At 36.4% G+C, this 26,209-nt stretch overlaps 2 protein-coding genes across 3 annotated transcripts in view; both read left to right on the top strand.

Annotated features, from left to right (window-relative positions):
* The window catches only part of PDE3B (phosphodiesterase 3B), a 130,164-nt gene that overhangs the window by 84,137 nt on the left and 19,818 nt on the right, over window positions 1-26,209 (top strand). Inside the window, exons 5-11 of one of the 2 annotated variants that reach the window (XM_031459975.2) lie at window positions 4,994-5,100; window positions 11,959-12,160; window positions 12,717-12,793; window positions 17,107-17,258; window positions 18,299-18,436; window positions 19,419-19,530; window positions 21,703-21,792. In XM_031459975.2, the coding sequence (XP_031315835.1) occupies window positions 4,994-5,100; window positions 11,959-12,160; window positions 12,717-12,793; window positions 17,107-17,258; window positions 18,299-18,436; window positions 19,419-19,530; window positions 21,703-21,792 (878 nt within the window). Of the gene's footprint in view, window positions 1-4,993; window positions 5,101-11,958; window positions 12,161-12,716; window positions 12,794-17,106; window positions 17,259-18,298; window positions 18,437-19,418; window positions 19,531-21,678; window positions 21,793-26,209 lie in introns of both variants that reach the window. The other variant, XM_031459974.2, reaches the window with a different exon arrangement.
* On the top strand, window positions 20,273-21,670 carry LOC116155432 (NADH dehydrogenase [ubiquinone] 1 beta subcomplex subunit 1-like; the record flags this gene model as incomplete). The annotated part of the gene is made up of 1 exon (XM_064491803.1): window positions 20,273-21,670. A coding segment is annotated over one exon (315 nt), but the record flags the coding sequence as incomplete, so codon positions are not given.

Genomic DNA, 26,209 nt, shown 5'->3' with positions numbered 1-26,209 from the left:
GTAGTAATATGAAACATCTACTTTAAAGAGAGAAGGCTAGAAGAAATTTTTCTAGTGTGCAGAAGCTGGAGCCTCTCGCTAATATATTTCTAAGTGTACTTTGAACATAGAGTAAATGGGAATGTGTGAAGCACTTGAAACCACTCTTCCTTTTGAAATCCAAGTCTCTAGATCAGTGCTGTCCAGTAGAATTTCTATGGTGGGAACATTTTGTATCTGTACATCCAATTTGGTCGTCCCTAGCTACAAGTGGCTATTGATCACTTGAAATGTGTCTAGTAAGACTAAGGAACTTTATTTAAATCTGATTTAATTTTACTTAATTAAAATATAAAGAGCCATATACGACGATCATATAGACAAACAGCAACCATATTAGACAGCATAACTATAGGCCTTTAATGTATGGTGACATTTTGTTCAGGATTCTTTAGGCTTTAGTAGCACAAAACAAATAGGCTTATAACTCTGGAATCATGAGGCATTCATTGTGAATTTATTTGAGTCTTCCGGAAGGGAGATCACATATCCTAGATTTGATATGAATGCAGCTTTGGATTCTGATGATAGCTTCTCTGACTGTAATTTTAAATGGCCCGGACTGTGGTTTCAATATTGTGTGATTTCAGTATTGAATCTCTTGCTCCCTGAAACTATGTCTGAAACCAAATTTCTCATCCCCCCAGCTGCTTTTCTATCCATTACTACTATTGTTCTGTCCTTATGCTTCTATCTTCTAGTTTTGTGGTTGCTTACAAAATTGATTTACCTAGAAAACTTGGTGTTATCTTTGCATCCTGTTACCTTACTCTGCAGATATCAGTTGTCAAGTCTGTCTCTGAACCTCTTTTCCTCTCTCTTCTTTTTTCCCCCTTTATCAGTTTGCCTATACTGTTTCATGCTTTCATTATTCCTTACCTGGGTTGTTGAATTATCCTTCTTATTTCTAATATCCTTCACTGCCTGATCCATCTTCCACCAGAAATCTTCCTTAAACAAAACTTTTATTATATAGTTTTTCTGTCATTAAGTTTTTGGACATTTATCAATGCCTGTGGAACACTGCCCAAATTCCTAGCCTGGGATTCAAAACTCTGTTACTCCCTCATGACAAAGCTACACCCTTACTTGGAAAAATTAAACAAACAGAGATGAGCAGTTTTATAAAGAATAAGAATAGAAAAATGATTTGGAAAGCTCTCTAGGTGAAAACCACAGGCATATAACTTGCATTAGACTCTTTCTTGAAGTTCTCCCATGATTTTGTTTCTAGTTTCACTCCATTTGAAAATTAAGCTCAATAATATTTTTCAGCCTACCTCATTTGTATAAAGCATAATATAAGATTTAATTTTGCTTTTCTTTATGCTTTGCCTGGAGAAAAAAGTGAGCTATTATAAACCTTACGATAGCTAAGATTAAGAGGATTCCAAAGGAGGAAAACCACAAGGAAGAAGAGTTACTCCTGCTTGAACAGCTACCTACTCTTAAGAGTTTATCACTGCTCATCTCTTAGAGGCCTCGAGATTTTAATTGAGGCCCATAACTTTACAACGTCAAAATACCCCTCTAGTATCACCTTTATTTATCTGAAACTCCAGTCAAGATTAACTGTTTGATATTCCCTCTGCACACCTGTCCCCCTTTTTAGTTGTTCCCTCTATCTGGAATAGAGCTTTTCACACTTACTTCTATATATCTTTAAAAAATAAGCTGATGTCACTGCTTAAAGAGTAGCACCCTGACATCCCCCTCCTTTGGTTTCCAAGGAAAGGTAATCTGTTTCACCTCTGAATCTCCTTAACACCATTTCTTTTCTTCTTTTATGGCAGTTTTTGTTTTCTATGTTGTGTTAGTCTTTACTGCCCTTCTGAGGCCTGCCTGATTACTGTGAAGAATTTGGGGTTACATTTAAATGGGTCTTTGAAGATAAATAGCTGCTTAACAAGTGTCCTCTGCAGGGGTGTAATGTCCATATTGGCTTATGACAGTTGATGCTGCCTTCTGCTCAAGTTTTAGGATGAAGTTTTGCTGGGCAGGAAATTCCAGGAAGGGTTGAATAATGCTTTTCCGGGTTGGACTGACAATTGAATTACCCAGTTACAGTGTTAGTATCTAGGGCTAAAAGAATGGCTAACCTGCTGTCCATGAGCTGGCTGCTAGGACCCAGACCCTCTCTGTGAAGAAATACCACATATGCAGAACTCACAGCTCATTCCCTTTGAACAGACTTTCCCTGGGGAAATACAGGCAAATTGTATCCCCAAACTCAGAGGGCTATCAACTATAGCTACTCGCACACTGAAGAGGCTTGCCTTTAACCTGTTCTCTTGATTCATCGTTCATCATCATAAGTGCTCTGTAATTAAATCTAATAACTTGTTGCCTGGCAATAGTATTTCCCCTAAATAATGTACTTGGGAACCAACTTTTCAATTCTGTATCTTATAATTTATTAGAGATTTATACCAATGACTGGACCTTACTTGAACTGCAGAGATTCAAGAGGGCTCATGGCAATATCCCACTCTGTTAAGAGAACAGCTCTGTAAATCTGGACATCATACAGCTGACAAGTTTATACAGCTACTTAAAAAAAAGAAATTGAGGTGATACAAATCTTGTCAAGGTAATTTGCATTGATTGTCTAGAAATCAGCTCTTAACGTATGGCTTAACTCTGACCATAACATTTGACATCTCTTGTAAAGTTTGTGCATGTGGGTTTGAAGACTGATTGCCAAGTCTGACTTCAGTCACCTTCCTACCAATTACTAATAATCACTGGGATTCCTACCCTACCTTGCTCTGCTTTTTTCAGTATTGTTTTATGTAATCTCTTTGGTTTGTGTATTTATCTGGTTTTAGGCTAGGAATTAATGAGATGATTCTGGAACTGAGCTGAAAACCTATAATTTGACCTGTACCTTTCAATTCTAAACAACTGTTTAACAGACCCTGGATTAATGTAGAAGACTGGAGCAGTGCTTTGGGTCTCTTCTCTGAAGGAGAAAACCCTGTTTTTGTTTTGAATATTCATCAGAAGTAAGAGTTTGGTCGAGTCCAATGATTCTTCTCTCTGGTTGCTGCCCTGGGGGGCATTGCTGCTCTTCCTTCCCTGTCTCTCCTGCTCCGTGTGTAGGCAGTGAGCACTCGAATACAAAGAATGACTGAACGTTGGTAGGGAGATGAGTTTACTGAGTGGTATTATTTACATATTGCCTCTTTTTGTAACATTGCCAACAAATTATTATTACTACTAGCTTGAGCAAAAAATACTGTAGAATCTAAAGACTAGATGTTATCTTAGAAGTCCTTTATTCTTTAAATCTGTAATTTTACAGATGGAGAAACACCCAAAGATAGCATCAGAATTGTCTTGGGGAAAAAGCATATACTTTAGAGTTAGAAAAATTTAGAGTCAGAGAAATTCAAAGTTGAATTTTAGCTCTGCCACAGTGAATGCTGGTGGTGTGAATTTGGGAACATTACTTAGCCTCTTGAGGCCTCAGTTTTCTTATCCAACAATAGAGTTGTTCAGATGACTGAAAGAGATGAACTGTGTAAAGTACCTAAAACAATGGATGACACATAGTACTCAAAATAGTGCTATTATTGTTATAATTTTTGTTCCTTAGAACTTCTCTATTGATATTAAGTGGTTGCCAACTGGTTTTACATGCCTTCTCTTTGCAATACAGAATTTTTTCCTCTCATGGGGTTACAAAACAAACTAGATTTCTAGAAAAGGCCCAAGAAGAGCCTCGAAGCAGGAGTTAGCGAAAGAGTCCATTCACTCAAAACGGGGGGAGCAGAAAAGATCCGTTCTCTAGAAAAGTGAGAATAGGACCCAAAAATACATCTGTTGAACACCTTTACCAGGCACTGTGCAATATCCACTGTGAATGTAGAAGTGTGTCTTATAGCCCCTGAGGGAATTCACAAGTTCATGAGGGAAAGCAGTCCGTAAGCAGTGAAATTATAATATAGTTTGTGTAAATATTATAATAAGAGACATGAACAAAACCCTCCTAGGCCACAGAAAAATAGATCTTCCTTGAGTAATGGGGTGTGGAAGTGCAGAGAAGATGGGATTGGGGGAAAGATTACTGAGAACCTAGCCTACACTAATAAAATACTGAGTGAAAAATAGAGAATCCAGATTTGTCCTCGATCCTGTGGCAAAGTGACCGCATCAGGAGTCCACCAACAGAAGAAAACAGGCTAGTGACTGTCTAAGAGAGGAAGTACTATATGTGTGGTGCTGGGCCAGAAGTTTTAAAATATATAATCCTAAAATGCATTTTAGGTATCAACTGGTGTACTGTGATTGCTTGCCTATATTGAATTCCTTCATAAGAACCCTGAAACCAATAATAAGTATTTCAGTTAGAGGATATGACTGTTTTAATGGGTAATCAATATATGTGAGGAGGTGATGTGAGGACAGTGAAAAACTGTATGTTTAAGGCCAGCAATTCTCAGTGAGGTCCCTGGACCACCTAAGTACTTGCTGGAAACACGGATTCTCTATCTACCCCTACCCCAGACCTTCTGAACCAGAAATCCTGGGGGTGGGACTAGCAACTGTGGTGTAAGAAGCCCTCCAGGTGGTACTGAAAACCTGCTTCATGTCAGGGTTCAGCACATTACAGCCTGTGGACCTAGTGTGGCCCATAACCTGTTTTTGTCAATAAAATTATATTGAAACATAGTCATATTCTTTTGCTTATTATTGTTTATGTCAGTTTTTGTTTTGCAATGGCAGAGCTGAGTAATTGCAACAGAGACCTTATGACCTGCAAAGCCCAAAGTATTTACTACTTAGTTCTTTACAGAAAAGTTTTCTGACTCCTGCTTTACTCCTTAGGCACAAGGTAGATGTCTAAATTAAATGTGTAAGCAGATTATTTGCTAATTGAATTGAAGACCATAAAGAAAAAAGGGATTTCTTCTGTTTCTAAAATTCTTAACCTGTTATCTTTCCCTTTTAGTCAAGGATGCTATCTAAATGGGCCTTTTAGTTCAAATCTGCTGACAATCCCGAAGCAAAGGTCATCTTCTATATCGTTAACTCACCATATAGGTCTAAGAAGAGCTGGTAAGAAATCGTTCTTTATGATTTAAATATAGGAGGTCTCAAAGTATATGGTAGTGCAAACCTTTTATATCTAATTTTGGATCCATTTCATGTGTTGTAATTTAACATAACTAAGCAGTTTGGGTTGGCTATTAGTTGACCATTTTTGCTCACACATTTGTTAATATTTGAACATCTACTGTGTATTAGATATTTTGTTAGGCACTAGGGATTCAGGGATAAAATACAGAACTATTTAACCTGAATAACTGCAGACCCAGAGCAAGGGAGAACCCTCGGGAAAGGGTATTCTTTTGTAGCATGGTAATTGTGGAGGGAAAAAAAAGTCTTAATATGAGAGTAGAAAAAAATCCTGAGTATATCCTATATCCTAGTAAGTCATTCTTACAGAATTTCTATCAGTCTGGTCACAGGGCAGGGGGAGATAATAGACAAAACGTTGTATTTTAGGCGTACAACAAAATGACTTGATACTTGTATACATTGTGACATGATTACTATAATAAGTCTAGTTAACATCTGTCAGCATATAGTTACAAATTTTTTTGTGTGTGGTGAGAGCTTTTAAGATCTATTCTCTTAGCAACTTTCAAATATGCAATACAGTATTATTAACTGTAATCACCAAAAACAATGGAATGGTATATTTAAGGTATTGCAAAAACAAAAATTGCCAACATGGAATTCCTTATCCAGTGAAAATATTGTTTAAAAATTAAGGTGAAATAGCATTTTTTTTTCCATACAAATAAAAGCTGGTAGAAATCATTGCTAATAGACTCTCATTACTAAGATTCAGCAAAGGAAGATCCTTAGGTAGGAGGGACACGATCCAGAATGAAGCATGGATCTGCAGGAATGACTGAAAAGCACTGGTGGGCCTAATATGTGGCTGCAAATGAGAGAATACTGATGATTAAAAACAACGACTTTTGCATAATGTATGACGGTCAAATATATAGTAACAATGACACAAAGGATAGGAAAGTGGTAAATGGATTTAAACTTCCAATGTACTAGCAATGATTGAAAAGTACTAAAAATTTCTAATTTAAAAGAAACTAATACTTCAAAGATGCACACTGTAAAATTCAGGGTAACAAGTAAAGAACTAACATAAAAGGTAAAATGGCATGATTACAAAAATACTCCCAAATAATCCAAGAAAAGAGAAAATAAGAAACAAACGTAAGGAACAACTAAAAAAGAGATAGCAAGATGGTGGATTAAGCAAACTATATTAAATATATACCTTAGCGGGGTGGTTGGTAGGGGCGGGGCACCAGGGAGCTGACCAGAGCTGTCACAGTATATTACCGAAAATGTCCAGTTTTCAACAAAAGATTGAAAAATTGAAAATACACGCCAATTAAAAGATACAGATTGTCAGAAAATTAACAACACAAGACTCAAGTATATGCCCTTTACAAAAGGCACACTCTAAATATAAGGACACAGATAGGTACCAAAAATTGACAGAACTAAAGGGAGAGAAAGACAAATCCATATTTGTATTTAGAGAGTTTAACTCACCACTCTCATTACCTAGTAGAATTAAGCAAACCAAAGTATTAGTATAGCTGTATGGAAGATGAGAACAACATGATTTAACTGACTTGTCCTACTTGACTATAAAACACTGCACTCATAACATTGTAAGACACAGTGTTTCTTACAAGGACGCACATAAGATTAATCCAAAATAGACCATTTGCTGTGCTATAAAATAAGTCTCAATAAGCTTCAAAAATCATCAATAGATATTAACTTCTGTAATGGCAGAGAGAAGATCTCAGTAAACTTGCTCTTCTGCTAAAACAACAAGAAATAGGGGAAAAAATGAAACCATTTCAGAATTCTGGAAGTTAGCAAAAGCCAGAGAACATACTAGAAGTTATCTATACAAGGGATACTACGAACCTTGGTAAGACAGTGGGTTCTGTGACATTTTTATTGGGGGCAGTTCCCATTCCCTCTCTCTCCTTGGTTTAGTGGTGCTATAGCTAAGAGCCAGTACCTTTGCAGCCATCAGAGAGCCTGACTTCTTTTGAAACTGCATTAAAAGCAACATCCTGAGAGTACAGTAAATGTTTTGTGCAAACTTACAGCTCCCTGGAAAACCTCTAATCCCAAGGTGCTGTGGATATTTGATTTGATTCAGAGCTCAGCTCCCCTCCAAAACAAACAAAAAATCCCCCACACCCTATGCCAAGCAACACTGTGAATGTGTAAGGCTGTGATTTCAGTTGGGGCAAACAAGGGCTGACTGGGAATTTAAAAGGAAATCCTGAATACTAGGTGATCATGGGAAATTGGAAAGCTCTGACATGTTCCTGAATATCTACTAGGCTGAGCACATGTGTAAGGCTGTGCACATGCCCAGGAAAGGTCTGGGAAAGGAGAAGGTCCTGGTCACTGGACCTGTAACTGATCTTGAGATCCTGCATAAGCAGGAAGTAAAAGCTAAGGCTGACTTATAAACTGCCTGGAAGTTTGAAGTTGTATCTTTTCAAACAGATTCTCATCTACAGATGACATATAGGCAAGACATTTAAAGAAATCTGTCTCATCTAAATTATACTGACCCAAGGGTGACTTCTAAGAAGTCAAGCTTAAATCATAGAGGGGGTGAAAAAAAAGGCAGCAGAGAACTCAGTGGCTATACACCTTAGAGAAAACAAAATCTACATAAATCACTCAATGAGTAATCAGAAATAAGAAAATGAACAAACACAAAACCAGCAACAGAAACCTTGGGGGAGAGAGAGATCTGATACTAGAATTATTACAATATATTACCTAAAATGTCAAGTTTTCAACAAAAAAGTTGTGAAGCATGCAAAGAAACAAGAAATTTTTTTGCCATGTAGACACTGAAAAACAGTCATCAGAAAATTTCCCTGAAGGGGCTTGGATTTTGGATTTGGCAGTGACTTTAAATTTGCTACCATTACTATGTTTAAAGAACTTGACGAAACCATATATAATGTATTTAAGGAAAGTATGACAATGTCTCGCCAAAGAAAGAATATAAAGAAAGAACTAGAAACTGTAAAATTATAAAATAATTTTAATAATTATAAAATAATTGTCACTTTTACTCAATATTGGGTTGGAGGTTCTAGTGAGGGAAGTTAAGGTAAAAAGGAATAAAAGGAAGATGTAAAATTATTAGCAGACAACATAATCATGTACTTGTAATATCCTAAGAAATTCATTAAAACCTATTACAACCAATAAACAAGTTCATCATTGTGGCAGGATACAAGATCTATATGCAGAAATCAATTATATTTCTATATATTAACAATGAACAAGGCAAAACTTAAGTTAAGAAAATAGTTCCATTTACAGTTAGCATCAAAAAGAATAAAATATTTTGGAATAAATTTAACAAAATAGTGCAAGACTTGTACACTGAAAACTGAAAAATACTGTTGAAATTAAAGAAGACTCAAATAAATGGAAAAGTATCTAGTGTTTGTGGATCAGGATACTTAAGATGGCAATACTCCTCAAATTGTTCTAGATTAACTATAATCCTTGGCTTATCAAACTCTGGGCTGACTTCTTTGCAGAAATCTGACAAGCTAATCCTAAAGTTTGCATAGAAATTCAAGGGACCCAGAGTAGCTAAAACAATTTTTAATTTAAAAAAATTAGAGGACTCACATTTTTAAATCTTAAAACTTGCTACCAAGTTAATCAAGACAGTTGGGTCTGGCAGAAGGATATTTCACCTCACTGGAATAGGATTGAGAGACCAGAAATAAACCCTCACATGGTTAACTGATTTTCAGCCAGGGCGCCAAGGTAATTCAGTAGGGAAGGAATAGTGTTTTTAACAAATGATGCTGGGACAACTGGATATACACATGAAAAAGAATGAATTTGGAACCATACCTGTCATCATACTCAAAAATTAACTCAAAATGCTTTTAGACTCAAACGAGTGAAACCATAAAATTTGTTGAAGAAAACACGAGGAAATCTTTGTGACTTTGGATACTGAGTAAAGCATTCTTAGATCTGACACCAAAAGTACAGTCCATGAATGAAAATAATTGATAATAGGAATTCATTAAAATGAAAAAAAATTTGTACTTCAACTGATACCTAAAGAAAGTGAAAAAACAATCCATAGAATAGGAGAAAATATTTGCAAATTATAATTTGACAACAGAATAGACAAAGATATCTTACAACTCAATAATAAAAACACAAATCACCTCACTAAAAAATGGGTAAATGATTTGAATAGGTGTTTCTCCAAAGAAGATATACAAATGGCCCTTAACCACATGAAAAGATACTCAGCATAATTAATCATTAGGGAAATGCAAAGCAAACCACAATGAACCATGACTTCACACCCACCATGTTGTCTATAATTCTAAAGACGGTATAACAAGTGTTGGCAAAAATGTTCAGAAGTAGGAATACTCATACATCACTGATGGGCAAGTAAAATGCCACAGCTACTTTGGAAGACAATTTAGCAGTTCAGTACCTGAGAAATAAAATTGTGCTATATTCACACATACAATTTGATATGTCCATTCAAAATGAATGAACATATGAAATATCTTTTTTAAATGTTGAGTAAAGTAAGCATAAAAGCATTTATACTGTCTGATTCACTTTACAAAATTCAAAAAAAGGATAAAACTAATCTAAATTGTTGAGATACATGTAGAAATACAAAGAGAGGCAAGAAAAACAGTATCAAAAAAGTCAAAATCAGTCATTTCCTTTAATGAGAGGGAAGGGAACTAGAAATTGAACAGGGGTTTCTGATCTCTGGCCATGTTTTATGTTTTAGCTTGAGTGATGAGCGTTCCTCTTATAACTCTTCTGTATGTGCATTATATTTCACAATTTTTAAAGTTTAGAATAAAACTGATGAGCCTGTATTGTAGAAAGTATTTAATGGTTGCTAGGATTTTCTTTACCATTTTTGTCCTTTCCTCAAAGATTTTCTATATTATATTAAATTTCTACCCTAAAATTAGTTTATCCTTTATTCTTCTCAGCCTTTTTGTCAGGGTTCTGGACACTTGCTAGTATAATCAGAGAAAACAGTGCTAAAAATTGGAATTTAGTCTCCAGTTAGTAACCAACCAGTATGATTTTGAGAAGGAAGATACTTCCCCTCTCTAGTTCTCAGTTTCCTCTGAAATATTAATCTGAAACATTAGGGTGTTTGACCAGATTATTTATAAAAGCTCATTCAACTTTAACATTATATGAAATTATAGGATCCTCTAAACAAATAAGTTGGATAGAACAGCAGTGGCAGCCCTACAAAGAGTATGGTCTCCAATGTTAACTGGGATAACTATGTGAAGTTTCTGAATTTTTTTTTGGGGGGGGGAGTAGTTTTTTTCTTCACATGTAAAATGAAAATGCTACTTAACTCACAGGGTAATTGTGAAGATTAAATAAAATAACAAATTGTATTCATCAGGGTTCTCCAGAAAAAAACAGAACTAATAGGATGTTTGTGTGTGTGTGTGTGTAACTACTACATATATACTTACATACATTTATATGGGGAAGGGGGATTGATTGATTGATTGATTGATTGGGATTGGCTCACCAGAGTGGGAAGACTGGCAGGTCCAACATTTTCAGGGCAGGTTGCCAGGCTGGACATTCTAGCAGGAGTTGATGTTGCAGTATTGAGTCCGAAGTCAGTCTAGAGGTAAAATTCCTTCCTCTTTGGAGGACCTCAGTGTTTTCTCCTAAGGCCTTTAACTAATTGGGTGAGGCCAGCCCACATTATGAAGGGTAATCTGCCTTACTCATGAGTAAGTCTACTAATTTCAACATTAATCACATCTGAAAAATACCTTCACAGCAACATCTACACTGGTATTTGACCAAACCACTGGGCACAATAGCCTAGCCAAGTTGACACATAAAATCAACCATTACATACATCTGTAACGATGTCTCAAAATATCAAATATTAATCACTGTTATTAGCTTTTCTCTCTAATTCACACTTACTTGGATCTTTATTTTGAAATAAAGTTTTAAATCTGTCTACCCTTCTCCAGATATACCCTTAGTTCAAGGCACCCAGCAAAGGTTTCTTGAGTAAATCAATAGGAATAGGGATGTATTTCTGAAGCACTCTTTTTTCCCCTTATTTTAGCACTTAGCACTTGTTTCTATTTTCCACTAGACTTTAGGTTCATTGAGTTCTAGGGATGGCATCTTTTCCTCCATTATGAAACCTAGCACATTTTCCAGCATATAATAGGCTCTCAGATGTTTGTGGAATAAATGAAAGAGCTGGAAAGACTTGGATTTTTTTAAAGGGATATGCTATGTGTTACTATAATTTTATCATATGCTCAACTTACTCATTGGTTAATATTAAGAACTTTGGTTCTTTGATAAAAATGAATTTTATTGTATTGAAAAATATTCAGTAAAATTTGGTAAAGCTGCTTTGTTTACATGGATAGTCAAACTGGTAGGGACACAAAATGTGAAAGATAAAGACCAATATTAATTAGGAAAACTTGTGCCACACACTATGTATATTTTAGTTATACTGTTAATATTTACCTACTATGTGCCATCCTGTCACAGGGTGTTTATTCCACAGTCATTGATGATGATAAATATGGTCTATATTATGTTTGAATTCCTAAAATGTCTTGAGATAGCTCCATTGTAGAAATCTATTCTATTATTTAATTGTAAATACTTTGCTTTCTTTAAAATTTCTCTAAAAAATTTCCTTTAAAGAAGGAAAATGCTTTTTATAAATCTCTAACATAAACAATAAACACATACACATACATACTTATTTATCTATCTCTTTCCTCTCTTTCAATTTTTTAGGTGCTTTACCCAGCTTGAATTCTCCCAGTCCTGGACCAGTGTCTGCTGCCTCTCTAACTAACCGATCACCTATAGAATTTCCTGACACTGCTGATTTTCTTACTAAGCCAAGTGTTATTTTACACAGATCCCTGAGCAATGCACCCAATTCACCAGATTTTTACCAGCAGCTTAGAAATTCTGATAGCAATTTATGTAACAGGTAAGTTTCCCAAATGTTTGATTTCTGTTTCAAAATATAGGTTATTTTAGTGAAGTATTAGCAGTTTTCTAGTTCTATAACTAGATAGTTAAGACTGTATCCTCTTCTTTAATAGTTTTTATTCTAAACAAAATTTTTCTCATTTCAGTGCTACTAGTCATTTCCCAACTAAATGATCTCCATCTGAAGTGAAACATAGTGGTTGGTATTCTACCCACCATAAAATATCAGTAAATGTATGAGAATTATTTTAGTATGTACTAAATTGGTACCTATTCATAGTACCCAGTCCATATGGTGTTCATTCTCACTTCTGCTTTGATGATAATAAGGGTTTACCTCAGATCTCAGTGTGACTTCCAAAACATGTCATTTCCTTCAGAGATACAGATGGAGGATAAAGCCTATTCAATTTATAAAGAGATTGGAATATTAGGATATTTTGCAGATTGGGATCTTTCAGTTAAAAAATAACCAGATTTTCTGACTGTGTTTAGGTAAAACAAATTTTACTTCATTTATCATATGTACATATTTATCCATTTTCTTTTACAAGCTGTGGACATCAAATACTGAAATATGCTTCAACATCTGAATTGGAGTCTGGTACAGACTGCCACAGGGGAAAGTCAGGTGAGACAACAAAAGTCATGTGTGCTTAAATTTAAGAGCAATTTCTTGCATTGTTTTTTAAAATGAATGAATGAGTTTAACTTTAGTTTATCTATCTTTAAAATGAAGATTATAATGTTAGCATCTACTTCACAAAGGAGTTATTAAGACATTATAAATAATAGTGAAAGTATTTTGAAGAGTAAAAATGTGCAGTACAAATGAATATAGTCTTATGTTACGGCTAGGGTACATAAATAATGAAATTAATTATGTTAAAATCAAAATTGAAATTGTACAATCTAAGCCCAAAAGGGTTTATATACATTTTTTTAATAATTACACAGGAGTTGTTTTAAAATGTAGTTAATTATGTCATTTTGAAACATATCCTCAAATAAGAAATTTTGTTGGTGATAAAAATTAGTTGTCTTATAACATCAAAACATTGATGATTCTCAATAAAAAAACTGAAAAAAATTGATGACTTAACTAGGTAACTCAGACCATCATTTCTCCTGAAAGTATCTGGAAAAGCTACCTATTTTTGTTTTAAAAAATCTGCTTAAAGCTATTGAAGAATTAAGCTCCTCAGAATTTCCAATGTAAGATCTGGAGGAGGATAGAAGTCCAAGGGAGTGAGTCTCAAGTTTGAGGTCACCAAAAGGGTGTTTGCTGCTTCCAGAGAGAATGAGCAGTCCATTTTGGTAGCATTGTGGGACTAGGGAGACAAAGATTGGTGTTGAAGGCTTGCCATGGTAGGCACAACTCTTCAATACTGTGCCAGAGGAATAAAGGTAAATCAGAAATAGATAGGCCCTTTCAGGGATTATAGGTGCATAGTAATCCCTACACATACTGTAAATTCACCCTTTTAAAGTGTACAATTCAATAGTTTTTGGTTTTTACATTTTAAAAGGTTTTTTTTAAAAGCCAACAGAGATCAATCCTTCACAAACTTCCAGGAAATAGAAGAGGAGGGCAAACTTCCCAACTAATTCTATAAGACCAGAATTACTCTGATACCATAACCAGACAAAGGCATCACAAGAAAACTATAGACTAACAACCAATATCCTTTACAAAATAGTAGCAAACTGAATCTAGCAACAGATAAAATGTCATACCATGACTGAGTGATAGTTATCCCAGGAATGCAATGGTGGTTTAGCATTTGAAAATCAATTAATATACCACATTAATACGATAAAGGGGGGAAAACACATGATAATCTAAATAGATGCAGAAAAAGCATTTGACAAAATCCAGCACTCTTTCATGATGAGAGCACTCAAACCAGTAATATCAGGGAAGTTCTTCAACCTGATAAAGAGCATCTTTGAAAAACACATGGCTAGAATCATCCTTAGTGGAGAAAGACTGACACTTTCCCCCTAAAATCAAGAATAAGAGAAGAGGGGGCGAGGGTATAGCTCAAGTGGTAGAGTACATGCCTAGCATGCTTCAAGTCCTGGGTTCAATACGCAATACCTCCATTAAAAAAATGAATAATCTAATCACCTCCCCCTCCAAAAAAGATTAAAAAATAATAAAAAATAACTTTAAAAAATTTTTAAAAGGGGGAGATGGTATAGCTCAGTGGTAGAGTGCATGCCTAGCATGCACAAGGTTCTGGGTTCAATCCTCAGTACCTCCACTAAAAATAAATACATAAATAAACCTAATTACCTCCTCCTCTGCAAAAAAAAAAAAAAATTTTAAAAGGAAGAAAAGAAGGATTTTTGCTTTCAGCACTTCTATTCAACACTGTACTGGAGATTTTAGCTAGGAAAATTAGAAAGATAAAGAAATAAAGATATCCTGAATGGAAATAAATAAAACTGTCCTTAGTCACAGATTATTTGTAGAAAATATCAAAGGATACACACACACACACACACTTATTAGAACCCATGAACTAGTCTATCTGTTGCTATATTCAGTTTTCAGAGTCACAAGATACATAAGTATACAGTCAATTGTATTCCTATATGCCAATAATAAACCATCATAAATTGAAATTGAGAAAACATTGTCATTCACAATAGTATCAAAAAATAAAGTTAGAATAAACATAAAGAAAATTTTAATAAACTGGGAGGCGTGTCATTGATCAACGGATTGGAAAACTCATTACAGTCAATAAGGCTGTTTTCTTCAAAACTGATCTGTAAGGTGATTGCAATTTTGATCAAATTCCAGTAGGCTTTTTTTGGGGGTAGAAATTGACAAGTTGGTGTTCAAATTTATTTGGAAATACAGATGACCTGAAGCAGCCAATTTGGACAAAGAACAAATTTGGAAAATTGACACTACACTACTTACTTTAAACCCACAGCAATTAAGACAGTGAAGTATTGGCACAAAGATGAGCCTGTACATTAATGAAACGCAACTAATGAAACGGAAATAAATTCTTGCAATTATGGTCAATTCATGTTTGATAAAGAAGACAAGACAATTCAGAAGAGAAATGAGAGGGAAAAGTGAACATGAGGGTGCCACTGCGGCACTGTGATGTCGTGCCGTGTCCTGCCACGCCAGGGCGCTCGCCCGGGCCGCTGGCGGTGCCGCACTGCGCCTCGCCGGGGCGCTCGCAGCTGCCGCTGGTGGTGCTGCACCCAGGCGCTTGCGGCTGCCACGCAGGGGCGCTCATAGTTGGCGGTGCCGCGCCAGGGCGCTTGCCGCTGCCGCGCGGCGGCGCTCATTACTGGCAGTGCCGTGCCGCAGTGCGGTGCTCGCCGCTGCCGCTGGCGGTGCCGCACGGTAGTGCTCGGAGCTGGCAATGCCATGCCGTGCTGCACGGGGGCGCTCGGGGCTGGCAGTGCCGTGCCGCGCCGGAGCCCTCACCGCTACCGGGGCGCTCACCGCTACCGGGAGACTGGGCTGTTGCTCCCCTTCACTGCCGCCTCTCTCCTCTCACTGAGACTCCCTATGCAGAGCTGGCTAGCTTCACTGAGGCAAGGGGAACCCATGGCTCCTGGAGTGGCAGCTGTGGCCCTGGGGCGGTACCACAGGCCGCGGTGGCATCTGCGCACCTAGGACCTAGGCGCCAAGCGCTCAGCATTGCAGCTCTCCCCTTACCCTCCTGCAGCTGACTCTACCAGTACAATATGTGTCCCTTCTGCAGCAAGGCCTGTGCCTTCTGACCCTCCCTGACACCCTCCTGGGCCATTCAAGGCTGCCCGGTCTATGGGTGGGAATCCAGTCAGTTTCAGAGACTTCTGTCCCTGGCTCCTCCTGGTTCCTGCTCTTCCAGTGCTCTGGGGACAGTGTGTTATGTTTACAATAAAGAAAAGGTTTGCTGCTTGGGAGAGGGAGAGGGCGATTCCTAACTGTATTCTGTTTTATATATGCTGCGTTTAGACTTACTTATGGCGAAGAAGGCATTTTCTTTGAAAGGAAACAAACTCTCAAGTCATGAAGATACATAGAAGCTACTATGCCTAAAGAGCTCCTAATTCAGGTCCCAGTTGCTGTCACAAAGGAGTGAACAGAATTCCCACCCCTGCCTTTTTTTATATAATAAAAGTGCCTTAGTATGGTTGCAGTTGTCACTGATAAGCCAAATTGAAACTCTGAGACAGGGTCTTAGAACATAGGAAAAAAGAGACAGCTTTATTACTTTGCCATGCAAAGGGGACTCACAGCAGGCTAGTGTCTTTAAAACTGTGAACCCACCTTGAGGATGTGGTAGGGTGATTACGTAGCCGTAGCTTAAAGAATAAAGCATTGATAACAATCAACAGAATTATTTTCTTCTTATAAGACTCAGAGTGGCATCATGGTGTCTCCATGTGACCAATTCTCTAGAGGCTTTGATCTCTTTATCTTGTAAGCCCCCATGGCATGGCCTTCTTGGTAATTCAGGCTATTTTGTAAGGTTACAGTTCTGTGACCTTCTCCCTGGAGAACAACTCAGAAACTAAGTATGATTATTGCTTTCAATTACTGGAATAAAGCAGAGACAGTGAAATTAATAGATTCATTTTAACAATGGGCCTGGAGCTGAGAACAGCAACCGGTCAGTCAGGTTAGTTGGCCAGTTTAAGAGCAAGCATGAGAATAAGCAATCTGTTTGCCTAAATGTGGGCATTTTATTAATTCTCCTTCATCACCACTACAGTAAGCTGGTTTGCAGATGTTTTCCACTGAGCGTCACAATAAAGAGCACCATGTGCTATGAGGAAAAAAAGGGGGAGAGGGAGAGGGATTAATTTAGATTGAATGCCAGTATAATTCACTTTATCTGAATATTTTTTTCAACTTTTTCTTATGAAGTTCTTATAGGACAAGTTTTATTCTTATTTATCACTTTATATATTTTTTGAAAGGTGATGAAGACAGCACCATTTTCTCAAAAGCGTCATTCAAACTTATGGAACCTCAACAAGAAGTGGAAACAGAGAACAGAGACGGCAGAAAATTATTTGGGGAAGGTGATAATCACCTCACACAAGAGGCACAGAATGAAGAACAACCAAATGTAAAAGATAAACTTTCAATATGATTATGCTAAGGTGAAATATATTATTAGTTAGTACTAAGTCCATTATTTTTGCCCTGAACAAGGTTTTTAATATAGTGATATTTCAAAAGTTTTTACTGAAAAGTCACCTATAACACATTAAAGAAAGCCTTGGTCAAGAACCCCAACTGATATACCAAGAAATAGAGGTATATATTCTTTAGACTTATGGTAATACCACCAGAAGACCTAAAAACCAAAATGAGGACTTATAAAGAATGGGACTCAGAGAAAGGGAGTTAGGTGGGGAGACGAGACTTGTATGCCACCGTAATTTTACTTTATCCTGTGCGTGTGTTCCTTTATAAAAATGGGGAAATATTGTTTTTAAAGAAATATATATTTTGAAATTTAAAAAAAGGAAAAAAACCCTTGGGTTAGAAGTAATTACTTCTAAACTCATCGTCCTAGAGCTACGAAGTGCACTCATTTTTAAATAAACATTTTATTTAGTTTTATATTGTATTTATTACTTTCTATGTTGATGTTTTCTTCATTGTATGTTGTTAAAGTATGAGGAATTAAAGTAAGCACATAGTCACTAAAAATAATGAAAATAATCTTATAATAGCAATTTATTTTTGTTCTTAAAGTTCACAATTTAAGCTCTTTAGGGAAAAAAAATCCATCTATTTCTTTGGGGAAGTTATCCCAATAATAAATGCCAGTATAAGGATGTAAGTTTCTTTCTGTAATCTTTTGATACTTTCAAAATGAAAATAATGGATTTTTGATTTGTGTTACTGTTTTGGAAATATATTTATAAAACTAATGTAAAGATCAATGTCTTCTAATGCTTAGAGCACATGTTTAAATTTGAAGACAACACTGAATAAAGAGCATAGTAAGTACAGATTATATCTGAGAATAATTCATAGAAAATAATACTGCCCATTTTTTAGTGTTCAGTTTTAAGTGTTATTTAGTTGTGGATTTAACAATATGTATAAAAAGGTAAGGTTAAGTTGATCTGGGCTTTTTTCCCCCTACATGTACAGACTGAACAGGAAGCATCACTGGAACTGATTTTATTAGAAGATTATGACTCGTTAATAGAAAAGATGAGTAACTGGAATTTTCAAATTTTTGAACTTGTAGAAGAGATGGGAGAGAAATCAGGAAGGATCCTCAGTCAGGTTTGTCTCAAACCTCTACTTTTTTATTATAAATTTTTTCTTGAATCCATATAGAATGCAAAGACTATAAGATGTGTAACATTGGTTTAGGTGCAAGTTCAGCATTGGTCATTGAATTATTTTTTCACAAATGAAATTCTCACTAGAAAATTTGAAAAGAGAAACCTGTATATATAGACCCATATATATATATATATATATATATATGTAAACAAATATAAAGTATTGTATAATTTTATAATATATGAAAAGTAATTTGCTCATAATAATGGGATTTAAGTTATGCTAAAGAAGTAACAAAGATTTACTTTTTATTGAACCTTGTGGTTGAAAAGGGCATGAAAGGTGATCTAGTTCTAAGGACTGAAACTTGTGCTTCACCTTTTTCACCTGTCTTCCTTGTGCTTTACCCAAGGCCAGAGGGCTCATCTGATTCTAGAACCACGGAAAACACTTCCACTTTACCACCCAGACTCAAGGGGTCCTGGTGGGTCCACACAACAGCATCAGATTAACCTTCCCCAAATCTCACTCTCATTAACTCCAAAGTATCTTACTTACAAAATTCAGGAATATAAGAATAAATTATGGGGAGGACATAGAAGTTCATCTCGTTGAAGTCTTTAGGGATAGGAATGTAATAAACATATTCTTCTGACTTCTTTTAACACCTAGTACTAGAATAGAAGACACTTCACATGCCCTCCAATAAAATATGAATGAAAAACTAGAGGGAAGAGGAGAAAAATTTTACAACTAGGACATCATATGGTAATCTTTCTTTGAAGTTCAAGGACTTGAGGCTAATATCTTTCTTTTTCATGTTTTGGAAAGAATTCATTGTAGAGACGTTTGTAACAAATTATTAAGTTAATGACATACACATGATTGACTTACCCAAATGCAAAACACAAAAGCATACTACAACTACAAATAGAAATTCTGACTTTTTAAAGTGAACTTTCTTTTAATTGACATTTAGGTTATGTATACCCTATTTCAAGACACTGGTTTATTGGAGATATTTAAAATTCCCACTCTACAATTCATGAACTATTTTCGTGCATTAGAAAATGGTTATCGAGACATTCCTTGTAAGTATTAACATATCTTATTATTTAAGTTGAAATAATACTGGTTTTAAAACTTTTCCTACAGATAGTCCTTTCAACACTTTCTAAATTACACGTTTGGGAAAGTTGGAAAATGGAGATTTAAAAAGAAATCTGCACCTGCCTACCCAGAGTTAACTGACTACTGTTAACGTTTTGGTGTATCTCCTTCAGGACTTTTACTTACATATATTTATTGTTTATGAAGTGAATAATATTGATACCTATTTATAATCTGTTTCACTTGATTGTGTAGTACACATCTTTTTATGTTAATCATATCATCTTACTACCTTACCTTTTCAAGTGTTTGGTAATATTAAGTCATGAGTTTCAGAATTTCTTGACTTTGAAATGCTTAAAATTTATCCATAGAATTTGTTTTTAACTGTGTCCTGATTTGTGAAATAATTTTTGATGGTGATTTGATTTTATGGTAAAATGGAATCTTAATTTTATATTAGGAAAAGATAGTTTTCTTTATGTATTGATTCATTTCACAGTTAACTTCCATGTGGACACACTTTTTTTTGAGCAAATTATTTTTAAATTGGCTTAACTTATTAATATTGGTGAATGCTTAATAATTGAATGTGAGTTATATGTACTATAATTACCACTTACAAAGAGGCATTTTGAAAAGTGGCTGAATTTTATAAATGGAATAAAATGATATTTTAAGGCAGACTGCAAGGGAAGGAGAATGGAGAAATGAACGTGGTGAGGCGTCTTCACTGTCACCTCCAGTTGGGACATATATCAGTTAAGACAAGACTCCCGGGAGCGTCCGCCGGCACCGCTGGCTGGGTTTGCTGCTGCCCTTGGTCGTGGGGTCGTCATTGGCTCCGAGGCTGCAGCATTCGTGTTGAGTTCACTTCAGGCTGTGCGTGACCACTGGGTACATATACTTGTCCCTGTGGGGTTTGTCTTTGGATGGTATCTAGACAAAAAGAATGATGTAAAACTAATTGCCTTCCAGAACAAGAGTCTCTTATTTAAAAGGGAATTGAGGCCCAATGAAGAAGTCACCTGGAAGTAAAGGCTGTGGCTGAATTACAGAATGTTCACATTTTTTAAATTATGGGAGAAATGAAAACACATTCATTATTTAATTTGGAAAAAAAAAAAAAAGACAAGAGTCTCTGGGATCTAACTTTTCTAAATTTTAGTTTCCAAATTTGTAAGTAAGAATAACAATAGTACCTACCCCACAGGTAGTGATAATTCAGGTAAATAAAAATTCATGGCACACAGTAAATGGTCAATAAAAGGTGGTGATTGTATTGATAACAATTAAGCTCCTAGTGGGCTGACATTGTGTCCTACCTGTATGGTCTGAACACTCACTATTGTATCATCTGCTAATGCGACACGGTGGGTACTCATTAAATATTTGTTGAAGTAACAGCTATGACTATAATCACTAGCTTCACAAAGGTTATCTCGTTTAATCTTTGTTGGAAAGATTGTATTATCTACCCTTTATAGGTGAGAAGTAAAAACTCAGAAGGATCTTTCCCAAGATCGTAAAATGGGAAATAGCAAAGCTGGATTTCAGTTGTAGGTCTTATCTTTCCACAAAGCAGTATTTCAGCAAACCAGTGTTGTACTGATCATATACTACGTGTCAGTCACTGTTCTTGATGTTTTATGTTATCTTTTAATATGTAATCCTTATAGCAGGCCTGAGAGATAGGTATTTATTTTTGGAGTGGGTGTGGGGGGTTCAAGTATCCAAAATTTGTAACTGTTCTATGTGTCTGTGTGCAGAAACTGTTTTGTTTACAAACATGGGTTTCCATAATCCAGATGCTATTTACATATTTTTAAAAACCATAAAACAGCAACCTTAGGTAAATTTTCCAGTGCCTTTCAACTAGCCCTGGTTACCCTGCCTTTTCTTTGACCCTTCTACTATGTTTTCATAGTATATGTGAAAGTTTTTAAAAGAAAACTTTTTAACACATCAAGAGACTTTATTATAAAATATGAAACAAAAATTGTGGGAAATTATTCTAAGCCGTATATTTTATTTATGAGAATACAGTATGACTAGAGAGTATTTTTTAAAATATCTTATGTTAAAAATAACAGAATGATCATTTTTATAAAACATTTTGGTGACTATAGATCACAATCGTATACATGCCACAGATGTCCTACATGCTGTTTGGTATCTGACAACGAGGCCAATTCCTGGCTTACAGCAGATCCACAATGATCATCGAACAGGAAATGAAACAGGTACTTCCTTCTACAAATCTTTCATTTGATTGTTTGATTAGGAATAATAAATCAAGCTATCTCATTTCATTATCTCTGTTCTTTTAAATTTTTTATTCAGTAAACTTTGGTACATATAAAGGACTATGTAAATTTTGATGCATAAGAGTGACATGCAAATTAGAAATCCACTACCCATTTTAAGAGTTAAGACTCAATACTACTGAATCCACCATGTTTCTTTTCTGTGTCCTATCCTGCTGCTTTCTCCACAGATGTAGCCACTATCCTAAATATGATGATAATCATTTCTTTGCTTTTCTTTCAATCTTGGTTTTCTGTTTTAGGTGTATCATGTAAATTTAAAATATATAAAAGTCCCAACAAAAGGGAACATGTTTTAGAGCCCCACATAAGTCTTTAAATGATGTTATTAAAAAACTTTTAACATTCAAATTTTGTTTCTTCATCATAAATATAATTACTCATACAAATATAATTAACTATAACACTCATGGCTCTTATTCTAGTTTATAAAAGAGGAGAGAAATACTCCAATAAGATACACACATACAGACCCATATGTAAACCAGGACAGAATTTGCTCAGTTACAAATGCCTGAGAAATATTACCATACTAATTACTGTAAAGGTCATAGTCGTAGCTACTGCTTTACTTTCTTTGGTAGTTGAGTCTAAAGTGCTGTCGTCGTCTGACGGATTTGCCTTATGTCACTGGTTCTTTTTTGTCTGCCATCCGTGTTTAGTCTTTCCTAGTTCTCTTCCTTCCTTCCAGTAGTTCTGTGCTTCTGTCAGAGATGATATAATTTTCTGCAGCTTTTTTGTTTGTAGATAGATTTATTTTATCTTAGAAGAATTTTTTTTTATTTCAGTGCATTTGTAGATATCTTTACATTTTCTGACTTCTGTAGTTTCTTTTGACAAATCAGCCATGAGTCTTATTTCTCCTTAAAAGTGTGATGTCCCTTTTCTCTTTGCTACTGATTTTTAGCATTTTGACTGTGATGTACTCAGACGATATTCTTTGTATTCATCCTGCTCGGAGTTTGGTGAACTTCTTGAATGTACTGATTAGTATCTTTTATTGGTTTCTATCATGCTCTTCAGAATTCTTGCAGTCTTCACCCACTGCCCAATTCCAAAGCTACTTCCACATCTTCAGGTATTTGTTACAGTAACACCCCACTTCCAGGTACCAAAATCTGTGTTAGTTCCCTATTGCTGCTGTAACAAATTACCACAGACTTAGTGGCTTAAAACAGTACAGATTTATTAACTTATAGTTCTGGAACCGTAAGTCTGAAACAGGTTCAACTGGGCTAAAATCCAGGTGTCAACAGGGTTGTTTTCTTCCTAGTCTCTAATGGAGAATCTGTTTCCTTACCCCTCCAGCTTCTACAAGCCACTTACATTCCATTGTTCATGGCCCCTTCTTCAAAGACAGTAGCATAGCATCTTCACGTCTGTCTCTGACCCTGACCTTTTCATCCTTCAAACGAATTAGCAAAAAGTGGTCCAGCTACAACCGTGGCTTTCTGTCCAGAGTACCTGTTCCTGACAGTGAAATCTCTTACTTTAATATCTTTTGTAGTCTGGACAGATTGAGAATTTCCCAAATATCAATTTCTGATTCTTTTTTGCTTAAGAGTTCTCCCTCAGTCTATCACTTTCCTCCTGCATGTTTACTACAAACAGTAAGAGATCAGGCTATATCTTCCAGCAGTTTTCAAAGTGTCTTTGGCAGACTGAGTTCCTCTGGGGGACTTATGGAAGATCAATACAAGAGAATCAGTGTAAATTCTTGGATTTTGAGACAATGCCAGTCCTTCCTCAGATAACTGTTCTCCATTGTGTAAACAGCTGTTAGATTATTACTGGGCTCTGACAGATTTTGAATATTTGGCCATGTGCACTAGGTTGCCACATGACCTGTCTATCATGAACTTGTGCCCTCTGACCCTCCAGTTTGTAAACTTGGCATGTACATTAGTACTCAATTATCAAGAGGAGGTATAAATACAAGATTAGCTTTGAGCTACTCCTGAAGGCACTCAAGACTCAAAATATGAACTCAGATTCCTGTGACCCCTGTTGCTAATACATTGGCGCTCCTCCTCAATACATATGGCTCCACGGGGAATCTCCTACGACCAGCTGTCTGAAAGAGAAAAGACCTGGTTTACAGATGGTCTTATTCCATATGCCAGTACCTCCTGAAAGTGGATGACTGCCACCTTAGAGGCTCATTCAAAGGTGTCCTTTGAAGGTTAATAGGGGAAGGTAAATCCTACCAGTAGGCAGAACACCAAGCAGTGAATCTGCTTGTTTATTGGTCTTGAAAGAGATGACCAGGGGAAAGTATCTGCATTGATATATGGCCGGTGGGTAATAGCTTGCTTGGATACTTAGGGTTTTAGAAGGAAGATTAGAAAATTGGTGACAAGGAATTCTGAGACTTGTGGCTAGCCTTCCCAGAGTGGAGCATATTTGTTTCCCATGTGAATGTTTACTGTGATGATTAATTTTATGTGTCAACTTGGTTGGGCCACGGTGTTCAGATATTTGGTCAAACATTATTTTGGATGTTTCTGTGAGGCTGTATTTTATGAGGTTAACGTTTAAATCAGAGGATTTTGAGTGAAGCAGACTGTGCTTCATAATGTGGGGAGGCCTCATCAGTTGAAGGCTTTAATAGAACAGAGGCTGACTTCCCCAGCAAGAAGGAACTCCGCCTGCAGACAGCCTTCATACTTGAACTGCAACACTGGCTCTTACCTAGGTCTTCAGCTTGCTAGCCTGTCCTGCAGATTCTGGACTTGCCAGCCTCCATGTATACATTAGCCAATTCCTTAAAATAAATCAATCTCTCTCTGTCTCTCTCTCTCTCTCTCTCTCTCTGTCTCTCTCTCTCTCTCTCTCTGTCTCTCTCTCTCACACACACACACACACACAGACAATTGGTTCTGTTTCTCTGTAGAACCCTGTCTAATATACTTACCAAAGGGCATTCACTGCAAAGGAGGCACTCAGTAATCAAGTAGTCAAAATGAGCCCGTCTCTTGATATCAGTCTTTTTCCTTAGCTACTCCAGTTCTCATTCAATGGGCTTATCAACACAGTAGTCAAGATGGCAAGCATGGAAATTATGTATGAGTTCAACAACATGGACTTCTCACTGAAGCTGACCTAGCTCTGGCTTCTGTTGAGCGCCCAGCTTGCCAACAGGAGAGAGCAGAAGTGAGCCCTTGATATAGTACCATTCCCTGGGGGAACATCCAGCCATCTATCTGATAGTGGGTTGATTATATTGTATCTCTCATTTTATGGAAGAGATAGCTTTTGTTCTTATTCTGGATATGGATTTACTTTTACTGTCTACGGTGCTTCACCATCACCACCTATGAACATAACTGAATGCCTTATTCATCATTGGGTTATTACATACAGTATTGCATTATCAAGTAACTCATTTTGCCTCCAAAAATTGTTGCAGTGGGCTTATGTCCACAGAATTTACTGATCTTTTCATGAACCTTATCATCCCACAGCTGGCCTGAGAGGATGATGAAATGACATACTGAGACTCAGTTGGAGTACCTGTTAGGGGAAAACACTGTGAGGCTAAGGTGCTGTCCCACAAAGTGTGGTTTATCTTCTGAACCAGTGACCCAATATATGGTATCACTTCTGCTATCCCAGAATACTCAAATCTGTGAACCAAAGAGTAGGATTAGGAGGATTTTTTCTGTTACCTCAAAGAGTCCACTTAGAAAATATTTTTGCTTGCCTCTCACCTAGACAAACAAACAGAAAATTGGCTTACACATAATTAGTTCCCAAAGGAAAAAAGCTTCCAACAAGGGGACACATAGAAGGGAAACTAGGAATTGAGATTAACATCTGGCCACTTTGTGCCTTTGAACCAACAGACAAAGGAGGAGGATTCTGTACAAGGTCCGGGTGATTGATCCAGTCTGATCCTTATTATCAAGAAAAAAATAGGTTTCCTATTACTCATGGGAGGATGTTATGTCAGGAACCCAGGGGATCCTCTGGCCTTTTTGGTAGTCCCATGTCTAGTAACAAAAGATAATGGAAAACAATCCAGTGCCATCAGGGTCACTAATAGTATAGACCCTTGAAAGTATGGGTCATCACACTAGGCAAAAAACCATAGTCAGCAGAGAGGCTGGCTGAGGACAAGGGGAACCAGGACTGGGTGGTAGAATAAGAAGGTGATAAATTCCAAATACAGCTATTGACCAGTCACAGAAATGGAAGTCCATAATAGCCATATGTATTTTCCTCGTTACTTTGGTATGTATTTATTTTATATATTAAGCAATTTTTTTCATCCTCTTCTCACTTTCTTATCAGCCAATATACAGTTGATGGAAATTTGGGTTCTTTCTGCTTT

The sequence above is a fragment of the Camelus dromedarius genome, chromosome 12 (genome assembly GCF_036321535.1).
Source record: "Camelus dromedarius isolate mCamDro1 chromosome 12, mCamDro1.pat, whole genome shotgun sequence".
Classification (NCBI taxonomy): Eukaryota; Metazoa; Chordata; class Mammalia; order Artiodactyla; family Camelidae; genus Camelus; species Camelus dromedarius.
The sequence above is the reverse complement of the archived record's forward strand: the minus strand, read 5'-3'. Positions and strand labels throughout refer to the sequence as shown.